This window comes from Dasypus novemcinctus, chromosome 3, assembly GCF_030445035.2.
Source record: "Dasypus novemcinctus isolate mDasNov1 chromosome 3, mDasNov1.1.hap2, whole genome shotgun sequence".
Taxonomy (NCBI): Eukaryota; Metazoa; Chordata; class Mammalia; order Cingulata; family Dasypodidae; genus Dasypus; species Dasypus novemcinctus.
The window spans coordinates 16,863,315-16,882,766 of NC_080675.1; the positions used below are offsets into that span (position 1 = coordinate 16,863,315).

General features: G+C 42.3%; 1 protein-coding gene across 7 annotated transcripts in view; it reads left to right on the forward strand.

The window, feature by feature from the left end:
- Positions 1-19,452, forward strand: part of TTC7B (tetratricopeptide repeat domain 7B) — a 304,943-nt gene that overhangs the window by 129,628 nt on the left and 155,863 nt on the right. For all 7 annotated transcript variants that reach the window (XM_058292461.2, XM_058292482.1, XM_058292458.1 and 4 more), the window contains 3 exons: positions 1,807-1,979; positions 13,848-13,911; positions 17,631-17,768. In XM_058292461.2, coding sequence (XP_058148444.1) covers positions 1,807-1,979; positions 13,848-13,911; positions 17,631-17,768 — 375 coding nt within the window. The remainder of the gene's footprint in view (positions 1-1,806; positions 1,980-13,847; positions 13,912-17,630; positions 17,769-19,452) is intronic.

The following is a 19,452-nucleotide window of genomic DNA, read 5'->3' on the forward strand; positions in this document are numbered from 1 at the left end:
TTTAAGAAGTTTGAGTTTACAAAACAATCATGCATACCATGCAGGATTCCCAAACATTGCCCCACCACCAACACCTGACATTGTTGTGACACATTTGTTACAGTTGATGAAAGAACATCATCATATTTCTGCTATCTGCAGTCCATAGCTTATATTAGTCCTACAAACCACCCTATTTTTTTTTTCTCTCCCCTTCCCCGCCCCAGTTGTCTGTTCTCTGTGTCTATTTGCTGCGCGTTCTTTGTCCGCTTCTGTTGTTGTCAGCAGCACGGGAATCTGTGTCTCTTTTTGTTGCGTCATCTTGTTGTGTCAGCTCTCTGTGTGTGCGGCATCATTCCTGGGCAGGCTGCACTTTCTTTCGTGCTGGGTGGCTCTCCTTACGGGGTGCATTCCTTGCACGTGGGGCTCCCCTATGTGGGGACACCCCTGTGTGGCACGGCACTCCTTGCACGCATCAGCACTGTGTGTTGGCCAGCTCCACAAGGGTCAAGGAGGCCCGGGGTTTGAACCACGGACCTCCCACGTGATAGACGGACGCCCTGACCACCGGGCCAAGTCCACTTCCGCAAACCATCCTATTTTTAACACCATGTATTAGTATAGTATATTTGTTATAGTTCATGAAAGAATGTACTCATATTTGTACAGTTAACCGCAGTCCATCATTCACCATGGGTGCACTGTGTTCTACGGTCCCCTGTATTACACAATTCATCCAAAGTGTACCCTCAGTGGCTCTCAATTTCATTACAGACATGTGCTGTCATCAGCTCTGTCTGTTTCAGAACATTTTCATTACTCCAAAAAAACCCTCTATGGGATTTTTCCTTTTAGAGGATTTTTTTGAAACTTCTCCTCTTCTCTGTCATTAGAAAATTATGAAGTAAATGAACTGATACGCATCAGTCAACAAAATATGCCTTAGTACATGCTACCAGCATCCCTTCCCCCCAAATATGGGGTAGTGTTTTTGAGAGTGGAGTTACCGAGGGTTTTGAAAGATATATTAATCTGCATCCACTTCTGGAAGACAAGATCCTGATAGCTCTGGTTTTTCAGTGTGAGAAGATCCCACCCAGCTTTGAAGAAAGCTCTTTCTCCATCAGCAGCCACAGCCCCACTTTGCCTTCTCCGCTGCAAAGGCCACTGGGAGCTCTGGGGCTGGGAGCCCAGGGCGCTCTGAGGGCGAGGATGGCAGTAGGGCTGGCCCTTGGCGCTCCAAGGAGGACAGTCTGGGAAAGTGGGGGCAGGGCAGGGGCGGGGCATATGGGAATCCCCTGTTTTTATGTAACACTTATGTAATCGAAAGCTTCTTTAAACACTAAAATAAATAAAAATCTACAGTGAACATCTCATCGTTTGTGAAGAGGGTGACATCATCTAGGTTGAGTACTGGCTTTTTGCCAGGTTTGGGCTTATGTGGACATCAGTTAGGAGGTGATGAAAATACTGCAGTGCACTCATTATTTATACGAGCTCTTAGAAAAGAGCTGAGCTAAAAGTTTCAGTTGGTTCAGGTATAAAACATGGTTAGTGTTCCAGAGGGTAGGTGAGGCAGGGTGGCATTTTAAAAAGTGTGTGAACTTAAAAAAAAGTTATCTTAGTGTATGTTTTCTTTTTTGTCATAAACTGATGTAATTTTTACCACAGATGTAAAAATCTTTAATTCTAAGGCTTGGAATAGTACCTAGCACAAAGTAATGGGATTGACATGTATTTACTGAACGAACGAATGAATGAAAGAACAAACGAATGAATAATACAAAATAGCTTCACGGCTGTGCCTTTCCTCCTTTGTATTCCCAGACAATAGCCAGGCAGTTGGCGGAGATCTTGTTGCGGGGCATGTGCGAGCAGAGCTACTGGAACCCTCTGGAGGACCCACCATGCCAGTCACCTCTGGACGATCCTCTCCGGAAAGGAGCAAACACGAAAACCTACACCCTCACTCGGAGAGCCCGGGTCTACTCAGGAGAGAAGTATGGGAGTTGACGTCCCGATTTGTAGGTTCAGGGAAGGGAGGGAAACGTAGGGAAAATTCAAGCATTTGAGTATAAGGGCAGGTTTCTTTTTCCCTAAAAGAGAAAATAGATGAACAAGTCTCTTTACAGAGACATAATCGCTTTTCATAATGTCAGCAAATACCTGTGCACTCGGAGGGGCTTTTTACTTAGGAGAATGCTCTCATCTCAGCACTTGGCTGCCATTCTCAGCAATCGCTTTTGGTCTTAGGGATTCTCATTCCATTTATTACAAGATCCCCAGGGTTACACAAAAGCCACTGACAAAGCTATTGGCAAAGCAGAGCTGACATTTTTTTTCTTGTCTTCCCCAATTCATTGATCCTTTTTAAAAACTTGTTTTAAACTCAGTTAGCTATAAGGAGAATAAATAATTTGCAGCTGATTGGAACATGATGTCTCTTTAGAACTTCCTTATGTTTTCAAATTTTAAGTTGGGACTTGATCTTTGGAGAAAATGGGCCCGAGAGCCACTACAGTCTCAGCTGAGCCTTCTCCTGGTCAGCAGAGGGAGGAGGGAGTTCAGGAACATTTGTCCACTCATTCCTGGTTCTGTCCTTCAGAGCCTTTAATCCCCCTCTTTGCCTGTTTCTACAAGGACAAGGCATGGCTTTTCAGAATCTCCTGGTGAAGGAAAGGGGAGCATGCATATGGAAATGCATATGGAAAACGTTTTGGGTTGTTAATCCTCTTAAGTCGACCTTGGTATTTCGTTCCCTCAGCATCCTCTTGTTCAGTTGGCATTTCCTGCATTGCTTCAGACAAGTGAACATATCATCATTTACTTTTTCCCCTGGGCTGGTTTTAGTTTTCACCCTCTTTCTCCATGGCCTGTTGAACCATACGTTTGCTTAATTCACAGTCTTTAATTCACACCTGAATTCATAAAACATCTGTTCTAGCAGTTTCCAAACTCTCAGTTTAAAAATACTGACTCCCTCATTATGTGTTTTTTTTTTTTTTTTTTTTAATGGAGTTACTGGGGATGGAACCTGGGACCTCATTATGAGGTATTAAGAAGCAGATTTGGGATTCTTTTTTTTTTTTTTTTAATATTTATTGGGGTAGCATATATACAACATAAAATGTCCCGTTTTAACCACTTTTAAGTATATAGTTCAGTGGTATTAATTACATTAACAAAGTTATGCTACCATCACCATCATTCATTACCAGAACTTTTTCATCACCCCAAAAAAAAACTGTACCCATTAATCATTAACTTCCCCATGTCCTCTCACCCTACCATCGGCCCCTAATAACCTGAGATCTACTTTCTGTCTCTCTGAATTTGAATATTCTAGGTGTTTCATATAACTGAAATCATACAATATCTGTCTTTTTGTGTGTGGCTTATTTTCCATTGTGTGAATATAGCACATTTTGTTCATTCATTCATCAGTTGAGGGGCACTTGGGTTGAATCCACAACATCTTGGCAATTGTGAATAATGCTGCTGTGAACATTGGTGTACAATTATCTGTTTGAGTCCCTGCTTTTTATTCTTTGAGTTATATCTCTAGAAATGGGATTGCCTGGTCATGTGGTAATTCTATATTTAACTTTTTGAGGAACCATCAAACTTTCCACAGCAGCTGCACCACTGTACATTCCTACCAACAATGTACAAGAGTTCTTATTTCTCCACATTCTTGCCAGCACTTATTTTCATTTATTTATTTATTTACTTATTTTAAAAATAATAGCCGTTCTAGTGAGTGTGAAGTGGTATCTCATTGTGGTATTGATTTCTGTTTCCCTTATGACTAATGACATTGGGCATCTTTTTATGTGCTTCTTGGTCATTTGCATATCTTCTTTGAAGAAATGTTTATTTAAGTTCTTTGCCTATTTTTTAACTGGGTTTTTATCTTTTTGTTCTTGAGTTATTTATATATTCTTTATATATTCTAGGTGTTAAACCCTTATCTGATGTATGGTTTTTACGAATTTTCTACCAGTCTGTAGGTTATCTTTTCATATTATTGATGTTGTCCTTTGATGCCCAGAAGTTTTTAAATTTTGATGAAGTCACATTTATCTATTGTGTCTTTTGTTACTCATGCTTTTGGTGTCATTTCTAAGAATTCATTGCTGAACCCAAGGTCATGAAGATTTGTCCCTAGGTTTTCTTCTAAGAGTTTAATGGTTTTAGCTCTTATATTTAGGTCCTTGATCATTTTGAATTAATTTTTGTGTTTGGTGTGAGGTAGGAGTCTGTTTTTACCAGCATAAAAGAGACTATTTTTTCTCCATTGAGTGGACTTGATAACTTTGTCAAAAATCAATTTATCTTAGATGTGAGGGTTTATTTTTAAACTCTCAAATCTATTCCATTGGTCTATATCTCTGTCCTTCTGTCATTACCTTACGGTTTCATTAATAACTACTGTAACTTTTGAACATTTTTTACTGTAAGTTTTTTAAAAAGATTAATTAATTAATTAATTAATTTCCTGTCCCCTCATTTTTTGTGGTCGCTGTCTACTCTCTGTGTACATTTGCTGTGTGCTCTCTGTGTCTGCTTATCTTCTCTTTAGGAGGCACCAGGAACAGAACCTGGGAACTCCCATGTGGGAGAGAGGCACTTAATCACTTGAGCCACCTCAGCTCCCTGGCTTGTTTTGTCTCTCATTGTCTTTCCTCTTTCTGTCTCTTTGTTGTGTCAGCTCATTGCGTCTGCCTGTTGTGCCAGCTTGCCTTCTGCAGGAGGCACTGGGAACTGAACCCAGACCTCCCATGTGGTAGGCGGGAGCCCAGTTGCTTGAACCACATCCACTTCCCTACTGTAAGTTTTGAACGTGGGAAGTGTGAATCCTCCAATTTATATTTTCTTTTGCTAGATGATTTTGTCTATTCAGGGTCTCTTGCCCTTCCATATGAATTTGATGATTGATATTTCTATTTCCATAAAGAAGGCTCTTGGAATTTTGATTGCAATTGAATTGAATCTGTTAATCACTTTGGATGGTATTGACATCTTAATGATATTAATCTTCCAATCCATGAGCAGAAGTTGTCTTTCCATTTATTTAGGTCTTCTTTAATTTCTTTCAGCAATGATTTATAGTTTGTCTTTGTCCTATACAAATCTTTACATCCTTGTTTAAATTTATTCCTAGATATTTAATTCTTTTGGTTTTATTGTAAATAGAATTATTTTTTAATTTCCTTTTCAGATTGCTCATTCAATGGAAACACCACTGATTTTTATGTGATGATCTTGTACTTTGCCACCTTGCTGAATTCCTTTATTAGCTCTAGCAGCTTTCTTGTAGATTCTTCAGTGTTTCTATATGCAGGATCACATCATCTGCAAATGAGGATAATCTTACTTCTTTCTTTCCAATTTTAATGCCTTTTCTTTTTCTTGCCCAGTTGCTCTGGGCTGAACTTGCAGTACAAAGTTGAATATTGGTGGTGAATGTTGACATCATTGTTTTATTCCTAAATTTGGGGGGAAGCTTTCAATATTTCACCATTGAGTATGATGTTATCTGTATTTTTTCCCATATATTCCCTTTATCATGTCGAGGAAGTTCCCATCTATTCCTAGTTTTCTGAGGATTTTAATTAAGAAAGGATGTGAGATTTTCTCACGTGTCTTTTCTGCATCCATTGAGATGGTCATGTGAGTTTTTCCTGCCTTGTCTTGTAATGTGTTATATTACATTGATTGATTATATTATGTTGAAGTACCATTGAATTCCTGAGATAAATCCCACTTGGTCATGGTCTATAATCCTTTTAATGTGCTGTTGGATTCAGTTTGCTAGTATTTTGCTTTGAATTTTTGCATCTATATCCATTAGGAAAAATGATGTGTAATTTTTGTGTTATATCTTCATTTGGCTTTGGTATTTGAGTGATGCTGGCCTCATAGAATGAATCAGAAGATTGTCTTAGTTTCCCATCTGTTATGACAAATACCACAGAATGGGTTGGCTTAACAACAGAAATTTATTGGCTCTTGGTTGCAGAGGCTAAAGGTTTGCTTACTCCCAGGATTAGTAGCATTCTGACTGCTGGCAATCCTTGGGTTCGTTGGATTTCCCATCCCATGATGATATCCTCTCCTTGCTCTTTTTGTTGCATGGACTTCCAGCTTCTGACTCCTCCCCGTAGCTTTCTCTTCAGAAGTCTTCCAGTAATGGGATTAAGACCCATCCTGATTCATTTTGGTCATACCTTAACTACACATAGCATCTCTTTTTTTTCTTTTTTTTTCTTTTTTTTAGAGATTTATTTATTTTTATTTATTTCACCCCCCCCTCCCCAGTTGTCAGCGCTCTGTGTCGATTTGCTGTGTGTTCTTCTGTGTCTGCTTATATTCTTGTCAGTGTCACCGGGAATCTGTTTCTCTTTTTGTTGCATCATCTTGCTGCATCAGCTCTCCGTGTGTGCGGTGCCACTCCTGGGCAGGCTGAACTTTTTTCGCGTGCGGCGGCTCTGCTTACTGGGCTTACTTCTTGTGCGTGGGGCTCCCCTATGTGGGGGACACCCCTGTGTGGCACGGCACTCCTTGCACGCATCAGCACTGCGCAAGGGGCAGCTCACCACACAGGTCGGGAGGCCCCGGATTCGAACCCTGGAACTCCCATGTGGTAGGCAGATGCTCTGCCATTGAGCCAAATCCGCTTCCCCGTCTAACATCTCTTAAAGATCCTAATTACATTGGGCTCACACTCACAGGAATGTGGGTTAATGTATTTTTTTCTGAGATGTTTAACTCAGTCTTCCATAGGAGTAGTCCCTCCTCTTCAGTTTTTTGGAAGAATTTGAGAAGGATTGGTATTAATACATCTTTCAATGTTTGGTAAAATTCACCACTGAAGCCATCTGGTCCTGAGTTTTCCTTTCTTGGGAGGTTTTTGATTACTGATTCAACCCCTTGTTATTTGTCTGTTGAGGTTGGGTTCATTTTTAAAAAGTGATATTTATATCTTAAAAATAAACCCTAGATATTTTTTCTGGCTTAGAAACTACCCCCCCCTCCCCCGCCCCTGAGATGCCTCCCTCGTCTATCTGTTCATTATGTGCTCGCTATGTCTGCTCGTTTTCTTTAGGGGGCATTGGGAATCGAATTGGGACCTCCCACGTGGGACATGAGTACCCAACTATTTGAGCCACATCCGCTCCCTGCTTGTTTTATCTGCTCATTGCATCAGCTCGTTGCATCTCCTCGTCTTCTTTAGGAGGCACCAGGAACCGAACCTGGGACCTCCCATGTGGGAGGTGGGTGCCCAAGTGCTTGAGGTACATCTGCTCCCTTAGATGCTTCTTAATAGCCAAGGTGCCAGGACCACAAAAGAGCTCAGTTCTCATCCCTTACCCTCACCCCCAAATCACTCTTTTTAAAGTTTCCTCCAAATCACTTTTGATACCTGGAGCTCTGTGTCTGTGGGGTGCCATGTGCATGTGGCCTCACCTCTGGAAGCCACGAAAGGTCACAGTGCTGGCTGCTGTGACATCAGAATTTGTCACTCTTCTAGCAGCAGCATCTTCATCTGGACTACAAGAATTAAGGTGGCAAAATGCAGATCTGGAAAATGGAATCACTAGTAAGGGGCATTCCCATATCCAGAATGGTTGCTCAGTCACATATTTCAGTCTATACAGATATGCACCATCAAGCTTTTTTTAAAAAACAATTTCATTGATTCATAATTCAAATACTATACAATTCACCCATTGGACAATTGTACACCCAGTGTGCAATTCAGTGGCTTTTAGTATAGTCACAAAATTGTGCCATCCATCACCACAATCAATTTTAGAACATTTTCATCATTCCAAAAAGAAGCCCGTCACCTCCCAACTCCCTTGTCCCTTGCATTTCCATATGAACTTAATATCAGCTTGTTGATCTCTAGCCAAAAAAAAAAAAAGGCAGCTGGAATTTTGATAGGGGACTGCATTGAAACTGTCGATCAGTATAGAGAGTATTACCTTCTTAACAATATTAAGTCTTCTTATCTGTGCAGATTGGGTGTCTTTCCATTTATTTAGGTCCTCTTTAATTTCCTTCAATAATGATTTGTAGTTTTCAGGGTACAGGGTTTGAACTTACTTTGTTAAATTTATTCCCAACTATTTTATCACTTTTTTTTGCTATTATAATTGGGATTGTTTCCTTAACTTCATTTTCAGATTATTTATTGCAGGAGTATATTGGTTTTGTATCCTGCAACCTTGCTAAGCTCATTTGTTAGTTTAAAAAAATTAAATGGATTCCTTAGGATTTTGTATATATAATATCATGTCATCTGCAAATGCAGATATTTTTACTTCTTCCTTTCCAATCTGGATGCCTTTTATTTCCCTAATGTCCTGGCTAGAACCTCCAGCACAATGTTTGATAGAAGTGTCAAGAGCAGACATCCTTGTCTTCTTCCTAATCCTACGGGTGAAACATCCAAAATCTTTCACCATTAAGTATGAGATAGCTATAAGTTTTCATAGGTGGCCTTTATCAAATTAAGGGAAGACCTTTTTATTGCTAGTTTGATGAGTATTTTTATCATGAATGGGTATATTACATGACTTGGATTCAGTTTGCCAGTATTTTGTTGAGGATATTTGTATTTATATTCTTAGGGAGATTGGTTTGTAATTCTCTTGTAATGGCTTTGTCTGGTTTTGGTATGAGGGTAATATTGGCCTTGTAAAATGAATTGGGAACTGTTCCCTCCTCTTCCATCCTTTGAAAGAGTTTGTGAAGAGCTGGTATTAATTCTTTTTTAAACATGTGGTAGAATTCACCCATGAAACCATCTGGTCCTGGGCTTTTCTACTTGGGAAATATTTTTATACTAATTGCTTGTTATAGATCCATTCATATTTTCTATTTCTTCTTGAGTTAGTGTTGATAGAGTGTGTCTTTATAGAGACACCCTTCTTCTAAGTTATCTCATTTGTTGGCATGCGGCTATTCATAGTATTCCCTTATAATTCTTTTTATTCCTGTTGGTTTGCTAATAATGTCCCCTTTCATTTCTGATTTTAGTAAGTTGTGTCTTTTCTTGGTCTGTCTAGGTAAAGGTTTGTCAATTTTGTTGATCATCTCGATGAACCAATTTTGGGTTTTGTTGTTTCTCTATTGTTTGTCTATGCTATATTTCATTAAATTCCACGCCAGTCCTTAATATTTCCTTCCTTTTGTCCCTTTTTAAAAATTTCTAATTTTACTTATTTACTCTGCTTCTCCTGATTTATTTAAAGAGAGGAAGCCTTTTGCGATTTTACTTGTCTTGGGGCTCCCTTATCACTATGGTAGGACTATCTGATCATTCAATACTGTGGTAGAAAGGACATTACCCTAATTCAGTTGTGCTGGCCAGGGTGTGAAAAAAGGAATTCACAGATATGTTCAAACCTCATTTTGGCCAATAGCCCTAAACTTTCCCCATCCCCCTTATGAGAAACATGAATACAGAGCAAATTTTAGCTGGCACAAATCTTTCCAGTTCCAGCAAACTATAAGGACCATTCAGAATAGTCACAATGGAATATAACTAATATGCAAGCACTGCCAGAAAGCCCCTCTCCAGTATGGCATGGACATGAAGTGGAAACAGGATGCTCATTCTCTGCCCAGCTTGAATTTTTACAGGAAAGACAGTTTTTCAAATCCTTGATATAAAAGAGGAAAGGGATCACATGTCATGGGCCTACTCGCTTTCTTTCTTCTGGATTTTTTTTATGAAAGATTTAATTGGCTTTTGTTTACTTATTTTCTAATCAAGCTTTTTATTGAGGCATAGCATGCATGTAGGCACTGGCTCAGTGCGCGGGCACTGGCTTACCATGTGGGCACTCGTGGGCACTCGGCCCGCCACACAGGCACTCATGAAGGCACCTGGCTCACCACGCAGGCACTTGGCTCACTGCATGGGCACTCGGCTCACCACGTGGGCACTGGCTCGCCGCACAGGCATGCTTTCTCTTCTTTTTTCCACAGGAGGCCCCAGGGATTGAACCCAGCTCCTCCCATATGGTAGACGGAGGGCTTATCACTTCAGCCACATCTGCTTCCCTCTCTGCTCTTTTATATCTAACTTCTTTTGTCTCACATTATCTTTGTGAGTTTTGCTTATGTTTCTGCATGTAGCAGACTTTGTTCATTCCTTTGTATGATTATACTTCAGTATATTGATCCACTTGAATCATGATGGACATTTGAGTTATTTCTTATTTGGGCCTGTAGGAGTAGTGCAGCTGTGGACAGTCTTGTCTCTTAGTGTACATATGTGGGCATTTTGGTCAAGTAGATATTTTCTTTCAGTGTATTCCTCCCTCTAGAAAACAGTTGAAATGGCTTAGATAACTAAATGCATAGGTAATAGTACAATGTAGAGAAGAGGATTAAAAATCATGATTGTGCCAGGATGATAGATGATGTAAAGATTTATGGAACACTGGAGGGTGCCAGGCAGTGCCCTAAGCTCCTTCATAGGCCTTGGAGGTGGGCGTTACTATCCCAGAGTACTAAACATAGGTGTGAAGCTCTTGGTTGCCAATGCAGAGAGTCTTGGCAAGGATGGGCAAGGTATTTAAAGTGGAAAGATGGAGGTGTTGAAGGGTCAGGACGACTGCTTGATGGCAGAACTGAAGCTGTCCCAGTGGCCGGCCACACATACCTCTTTGTGACTGCCCTCTCCTCCCTTCCACGTGCACAGCCCACTGTCAATGGGGAGGTCCCCCACTCACCAGAAGCATGGAAACCCCTGCCAAGGTGATGGGCTGTGCACGACTCACCAGGTCTGCTCAGCAGAGCTTAGCTCGGGGGACCGTCTCAGCCGATTTGCTCAAAGGACCCTTCTTGCTTTGTAATGCTCTTTATCATAAGCAGGTTTTTTACCTATTTGGATTAACAAAGAAGGGAGTAGTTATGGAGAGGCGGAGGCAATCTTCAGCTGGGGCCAGTGGGTACCTAAAAGGTGAGGAAGTCTTACTTTTTCACTTAAATCGATTCCCCTCTTGGATCTCTCACCCTTTCGCATCAACCTGAGATTGCCAGTAGCTTCTCCCTTGTGTGTTAAAGAGACCCTGTGACTTGGGGAGGGAGCCTGGCTCTGGCCATTCTTGGCTTTGATGCTCCAGTCCTGTCGGCTGGCTGTGGTCCAGAGGCAGAAATTCTCTAGGAATTTCCCTAGTGGTGTCACAACCACCCTTAGCCCAGAGTGAGGCCACTGCTGCCTCCGGCGCCAGCCCAGCTCCTGGGAGCCTGCCCTCATTGTTTGTTTCCTTTTTCCCTGGTCATCTTTTATGCCCCATCCTGCCCTTTAAGCAGCTTCCCCGGGTCTGTGGCCCCAGTTTTCCCGCTCCTCAAGGCTGAGGCCTGGGCACACCAAGATCTCCCCCTGAGGCTCTTGGGCCCCCAAGAGGAGAATGTCCCAAGAGGACGGCCCCAGTGATTTTGGCCCTCCACCCCGAGCAGGCAAGAGGAAAGGAGGGGCCAAAAATGGGGACTAGGGGTCATAATTCATGAGAACGGCTATTCCAGTGTAGTTTTTCGGGCATGTCTCTTAAAACTTCCCTCTGTCCCTCCTCCATGCTCTACTTCATCTTGCCAATCCCAGAGCTTCCCAGTGCTCCTGAGGACCTTCCTGCCTGCTGGGAGAGGGAGGCTGGAGGAAATGGAATTAGCGTCGGTTCATGTGCTGCTTGTTAGCAACTCTGGTAAAAATAACACAACCCAGCATTTAGGCATGCGGGATGGCTCAAAAGGAATTTGGGGATTATCCATGGATTGAATGGACGGGTGTTAAGTCTCAATTAGCATGAGCTCTTTTGCTTTTCAATTAGCCTGGATGAGCCAGAACTGGCTAGCCATGAAAAAATGGTTAATGTTACTACTTTATCTGCAGCGTCTCAATTGCATGTAAGTGCAAACAAGACATCAGGAAATGACTAGTGGATATATATATCCACTAATATATATATGTCTATATATAGATATATACTAATATAGAGAGAGAGAAAGAAGGAGAGAAGGGGGAAGGGAGGGAGGGAAGGAGGGAGAACTCTTAAATCAGAGACTTTTAGGCTATATTTCTGATTTTAAGGGGAAAGAAGCTTCCATCTTCTGAGAAACCCAGATTACCACAGGCTGACATCTTAGGGAAATCACCGCCACCCCCAGAATCTTGCTCCTTTTTCTCTGTCATGTTCTTTTCATGAAATTTTAGCCCTGTAAGAGCAATAGGAATCACTCAACTGGTGCTTTCCTTACTTTTGATGATGTCAGAGTTGTAATAAAAGTACCCAGCTACTGTACTTTGTCTAATTTGCTTTTTGTTGTCCTTTGATGCAGTACAAAAATTGCCAGCTCTTCAAAGAGTAAAAGTATTTGTAATGGTTTAGAAAACATATTTTACCATTTTAGGGGAAAATCATTCCCATCCCTTAAATTAAATGATTGTTATGTTACCCCTGGGAAGACATAAATTTAGTCTATCTAGTCATCTCCAAAACATCCAGGAATTTCTTAATCAAGTTCATTTTTATTGCAAACTCTTCTTCCATTCCTTGAAAAAAAAGTTGAGTTTGGCCCCACTGGTGACAGCATTCACAATTCTGCTCAAAGGATTCTAGAGCTGTCTAGAACAGGAAAAGATATTACAGGTCCTTTAAAAGTTCTCAAAGCACAAAAAGTAGGATATAGACTATAGAGATTCGAATTATGTTGGGGTTTTTATTGTTCTGTAATCCTGAGGAATATTGAGCTTCAAAGCTTTTCTTTAATCCATGATTTTAGAGTTAAGCCAAATTCCATAAAATATATAATAAGATAGCTCTTATATGCTACCCCATAATAAAACAAGTGTATTAAAGTAAGAGAACTCACTAAATTCTTGCAGTATTCAAAAAATTATCCAAACTCTAAATTTTTGTTCATCTAAGTGACAATGTAAGATATGCCAGTTAACAACTAAGAAAAGTACTGTTTAGTGAAATGTCTGCAATTTATACCTCCATAATGGGTTTAGAAGAAAACTTGTATTATTTAGATAATGTCAATTTGTAGTATTTTAAATTTCTACCTCCGTAATTGTGGGAGGAAGGGCGCCCGGCTTGCCACAGTAGCAAACGGTGCGGCAAGAAGTGATACCGCCTCTGCCCACTGGGCCTAGATAAGGTGACCACGCCTGACTAGGCCTTTGCTGCTAACGGCTGGCCGGCGCTGCCCTCCCCCTTTCTACTCCCGCCTAGCCCAACATCCGGCCAGCTCTCACTCCCCCTTTCCCCTCCCCTATTCCAAACCTCTCAGCCAGCCCTCTGCCTAGCAACCGCTTACAATCACCTATCAGGAAGCAGTACCCGCCCGCACCTATCAAATCCCTCCACGCAGTCCCTAACCCTATAAAGCTGTGTCCCCTTCCGCAATAAACCGGACTTGCGCACAGACCTGGTCTCCGCGGCTTTCTTCCTCCCCTTGCCGTGCGTCCTCCACTCCTGAGAGCCCCTCTGATGCTGTCTGCCGTAGCATCAGACGCCACTGCGGTCTAGTCTGACCCCTCCAAACCCCCCCGTCAGCATCGGGGTGCAAGCCGCCCCACCCGCATGTAATGGGTACATACGTTACTTGGGCATTTAGCTTGGTTTTTATAGCTTTACTTCACCCTTCTGCCTGCCCTTGACTAGAGTAGCTAAAATGCATAAATTCCACAGAAATAAGCATATTCATTCATGTCCAAATTATATAATATTTTTCATGGGTTCTATATAAAGATTTAGAGGCTTTTAGTATTCAGTTCTGCTCATAGTTGTGTATTTTGTATTATTTTGGAATTGCATGTAACAAAGTTGATTTTTTTTTTACAGCATTTTTTGTCCTCAAGAAAATACTGAAGAAGCCTTGTTGTTACTGCTGATTAGTGAATCAATGGTAAGTGAGATGTCTTTTTACATTTTTCTTTCTCCTGTCGCTGTAGTCCCATCTTCAGTGTGGTGACTGTCAAAATGGTGACTCTTTTCTTGGGAGAGTCCTTTCTGGAGGTACACCTGGGTGGAGGACCAATAGAGGTTTAGAAAGAGAGGTGCTTCCTACTTCCTGGGCTGGGTAGCATTGCCCCTTGGTCAGCCTGGAGTGTGGAGGTTCTCCTCCCTTCACATCTAGAAGGCATCACGGTTCATACACTCATCCACCAGACCTTTACTTAGCATTGACACAACTGTGCTACCCAAAGGGTAGCCCCTACAAGCCTTCTCAACTTGCCTTGGAGGGAGGGTAAACTGGGGGTAAAAATTCTCTGGTTTTCATAGTACAAGCTGGTGAAACTGCCTTGTCCTCCTGTACAGATCATTTCCTCCCCCTGTTCCCCAGGCATCATAAGACCCAGGCTTTCAGAGATTGTTTCTGCCACCTGGCTCACGGGAAATGGCTTCTATTGAAACTTTTTCTTAGTTTTTGCTCAGGATATCAAATTTTAGACCTCAAATCCCATCATTCATCACTTATTGGGTTTATGTTCTTTATAGCAGTAGAGGTATTATGGCCTTGGCTTGAAACCTTAGGGAGGAATGTGCTGGAACAGTTAATACCTGGCAAATAAATAGTGGGTGCCACCTACCTGTGTAAGAAGCAGGCTTGCGGAGCTCAAAAGGGCTTAGAGGTCTTCCAAGTCCATTTACCTCGTTTTATAGGTGAGTAACCCGAGGCACAGAGCAGGCAAAACGTGTGCATAGTGTAGTGGTCTCTTTCCAGTAGAACCCTGCCCCTTCTCCCTCCAGGCAGCAGGAAGAGAAAGGGGGAGAAAGGAATGGCCATTAAAGCAAGAGAAGGTGTTTCCTTTCTTCTCCCAGCATACTGTTTAGTGGGAGGTATGAAATACACAAGTGAAAAAGCCTTGGAAATGGCATATATACTTGCTGAGTAGAGGAGCTGTCAGAAGAGACTGGGATTAGTTAAGGAAGGTAGCCTTCTTGCCTTGGTTTAAAACTCTGGGTTTTCTTGGTCTGTGAAATGACCTGGATTTGTTTACAAGACCAAGACCGCTACAGTTACCACTTTTTTTTATTTGGAAACTCTTTGACGTCACTGGCCTTCCTTCCTCTGAAGGAAGCAAGCTGCCCCCTTGGCTTATCTATCCTAGACCGTCAGCTGGTAACCCAGGATGGTGTCATTCCATTCTCTAGTCTGCCTTGGCATAGTCAGGGAGAGCTCGCATGTGAACAGGCCTGGCCTCTGGTGGCTCTGAGGAACTGCTTTTCAAATGAACCCGTCCCACCATGCTTCACCACCAGTTCTTTGATGGCTTGCTCACGTTGGCCTCCTGGCTGTCTTCCCTCATCCTGAGTTGGACCTTCACAATTTACAATTAGTTCCCTTTGGGCTAACTTAGTCAGAGTCCCTCTGTTGGTTACAGTGATGACTATACATTTTAGATTTCTTGGGCAATTTTGATTGAAATTATTTTGTTGCATTGTCAGGTTCCAGCTTGGAATTTGGGAAATGTGATCACATCTCTAAAACTCTTGCTCTAAGTGTAGATATCTTGGGAACGATGCCTCTAATTCTCTTATTCTTAATTGAAATGATAGAAGCTAAAAATGCTCAAAGTTGAGATCCCTTTGAGACAGTAACATTTGGCTCTGTGGCATTTAATTTCCAGAAAATCTCTTCAGGGGATGGGGAAATCCAATGACATCATTAGTAAATATGAAGTGTTAGGTTTCTTACCAAAATTATTGTGTCTGCCTATAAATCATCCCATTATGTAGGTAGAAATCTAAATTAAATTCTTTGGAAGTCTTTATTCATGGCCTTTCACTCCTTGATTTTTTGTTGTTTTTTACACAGAAAATGATTGTGCTCAATTGCAGAATAGAAATGAGAAGTGCCATGTTTTTTTGGTGTCTGAGAAAATCGTATTCTCCATTCATTCTTACTTTAACTTAGAAACATAAATTTGTCGATAGTCTTTCTAAGCGCAAGAAATCATATGAAATTCTACTGCTTTCTTAGTGCAAATCAGTTTCCCTAGGAGAAAGGGTTTATCAGAATTATATCTGTACAACTACCATAGAAACAATATTCTGGGTTATTTAATACTTTGGGATCTGTTTGAGATTCTATATTGTATCTACTAGGCTTTCAAAAAAGATATTGATAGACTTTCTTGAAAAATTGAAAGAGGACACAGTTGGTAAAATTTAAAAATCTCTCATATATCATATAATTGCTTCATTTTGTTCTCTTCCAGGCATTTGTCTTAGTATAGAAAATTTATAGCAAATAAAGAAAATGAGACCACTTAGAGCAGTCCTATACTGCCGAGAGCCTCTTTTATTGGGCTCAAAAGGCCCTCCTAACAAGAAAGACTTAGAATGAAATCTTTAAGCGCAGACTTGTTTCCATAAGCAATGACTCACTTTGTAGGAAGTGACCTGTCTTATATATTCTTATTTGTCTTTGACATTTAAGAGCAAGGAGTTTTAAAGTGAGTAAGTACTGATGGGTGGCTAAAAGTAAATGCCTTGGACTCACACACACAAAGCAAGCATTTTGCCTCATTAGTGAGAGGGAAGGCAAGTGCATAGCCTTTCCAAATGTCAGGCAGGAAGATAAAACATCAGCTTCCTGGACAAGTGACCCTGGCACCTCATGTACCACTTTCACAGTAAAAACCAAGGGGCCCTTTCTCTGCTCCTATGGATGGATCTAGAGACTTCCACTAATTAGCAGGGGGGAAAGCCAGCTGAAATCTAACTTTTTTGGTTCTGAACTCCCTGCAAGGGAAAAAGGAAAATGAACTAGCTGCTGAGTCTCAAATAGATGTGATACACTTGTAGGACTCCATAGAGAAATTAAACTTCAAAGGTGGTGAAAACAAGTTGCTGTAAAGAACATTTGATTTCTAGATAGATGGTATTAATAAGCTTGAATGTGCCTCATGTATATTATGTACTAAGCAGTGGAGATGTGAAGTTGGCAAGGTGTTCTCTTGAGTCCTGTGTGATATTCTCTTTTAAAATGAAAATCTGCTTGCCTCTTGCTTTCTCTTACATATCTGTTTTGTGCTTCCCTAAACAAGATTGAACTGGTCTTTGTGGTCTCTTCCGGTGAAGGTGTCACATAGGGATTTGAATTCTGCCCTGGTGATAGAGGATGAGTATTAAACCTCTTTATAGGACTGATGGAATTTGATGACACCATTTGGTAATGGGAAATGTGGGGCTGGGAATCTTCTCCTGCTCTTTACTAAAGAGTAGAAACAGGATCCACAAGTGAGATGCAGCAGAGCCTCACTTGATGCCTGTTTCTTCTGTCCCAGAGCTGTGTTTGCAATGAAGAAGTCTGTGAACCTGAACCCAGGGGATGTCACCCTACAGGCCCCCAAAGCTTCCTCTCCTTCATCAGGTGCAAGTGCCTGGGATCACACCCCCAGGATGTCAGTGTTTGGATAACACCACATACCATGTGCCCTGATGCTCTGGGGTTCTAGAAGAGATGACCCAAAGTGAAACCCCTATGCCCTCCTGCCCTCGTCTCCAGATCTTGGGCAAACTGTCAGGGGCAGGTAGGATGTGGCTTCTGTACTACACGTGGATGCTGTGTGCCTGGGCTGGCTCACCATCTGCTTCTCTCTTCCATGTTGTTTTCAGGCCAACCGGGATGCTGTGCTGAGCAGGATACCTGAGCACAAGAGCGACCGCCTCATCAGTTTGCAGAGTGCATCCGTGGTCTATGATTTGCTGACCATTGCTCTGGGAAGAAGAGGCCAATATGAGATGCTGTCAGAGGTACAGCCTTTGAGTCTGGAGGCCTTTTAGGTGCTGGGTGGCTGTGGTGGCGTGGGAAGAGCATGAGCCCTGGTCCTGGCCCCTCCTCTGTCACTGGCAGCCGTGTGACCTTGGGCCAGGCATTTAACTTTGGTTTCCTCCTCTATACAGTGATGGTTAGACTAAATGGCCACGTGGTGGAATTCACCAGCTGTCTTTCACCACTAATAGGTCCCTACACCCACTAGGCTGCAAGTTTCTGCATAAAGGGAAGGCAAGCATTTCTCAATTTCTCCTTTAGAATGATTTCCAGCATAGCCAGAAATCTCTAGGCTGTGATATTAATTTCCTTATAAAAAAGGTTTCATTTAAACTATCAGTGCTTAACTCCTGGTGAAACGCAATTTCAGGCACAGTGAATCCTCAGATCTGCCGGTAGTATAGGTTGTTTAATGTAAAGTGAACACTGTCTTCACTTACTGGCTCAGAAGGAACCCCGGTACATTCCAGATCCTTTCTGAGGCGATGGGTATATCCACCGTCATCTTCTTACTCTCTCAGCTTCTAAGAAACATTTAGGATAGAAGCTGACCTGGCTTACAAGTTTCAGAAGAGCCTGGCTAACCTCGGGCTCTGGTTCCACTCTGTTGACATTGCTGCGCCGAGTGCCACACTCCATCATGGAAAGGCTGAAAAGGTAACGAGATGAGTTTGTCCTTTCTTCAGCGAAACTAAAAGGAAAGGAAGAGAACAACAACTTATTTTGTTAGAATGAATTTTTCCATGTTATTTATCTTTCTCTTTCTAAATTTATACTCATTGCAGCAGCCTCTGGGCACGAGGACAGGGAATGAAATAAAGTAACAGATTGGCTGAAATCAGATAAGCACTCGACTCACCCTCTAGCCTGCCGGTGCTTCACCACATTAGGCAGGAGCCTCAGAGAACAGATGAGCCTGCATGGCTTGGGTCTTTTTTTAGTCTTTATTTTGGTGACTATACAGGGCAATGGTTACTCAGCCTTCAAAAAAAAAAACCTCTCACAATCCAGCTAGATAAAGCAGTGTGTTCAGATGCCCCTACCAAGTCTGGCAAGGCCCCTGGGAGTCTGTCCGGTCGTGGGACTGGCCTGATCGCCTGGCTCTGAATGCTTGGAGCCCCCCTGTGAGTGCCCGATGTCCTGGAATCACCTGCCAAGCAGCCCAGTTCCTGTCTCTACGTCCACCACGGAGCCCATCCCTGGGGACAGTGCCACCCAGCTCCCAAGCTGGGGCCCTTACGTCATCTCACAGTTGGGTCCTTTTAAGGGGAATTTTTTCCTCCAGACAAACCACTTAACATCTTTCTGGGGTCCAAGGCTGGGCATGGTTTAGATGTCTACTGTCGTCCCATCACGGAGCAAGGTAGCCTTTCTCCAGCTTCAAATCTGCCTGTGTCCAAAACAGGTGTGTGGAGCTTGAGGTGGCTGGCTGGGTTGACAAGCCAGACGGCCCCTGCACACGGGCCTCTCGGCATTCCGTGAATGACTCTGGAGGGATGGCTGTCACCTTAGCAGCATTCCTCCGCAAGCCGGCAGCTCCCTGGCATGTGCCTCCCCCGGCAAGACACACTCAAACCAGATGACTTTCATCCTGCTGTCCGATGTGGCTTCCACCTTGCGGCAATGACGTGATGCCTGAGGCACTGCACAGTCTGCTTGGTTTTC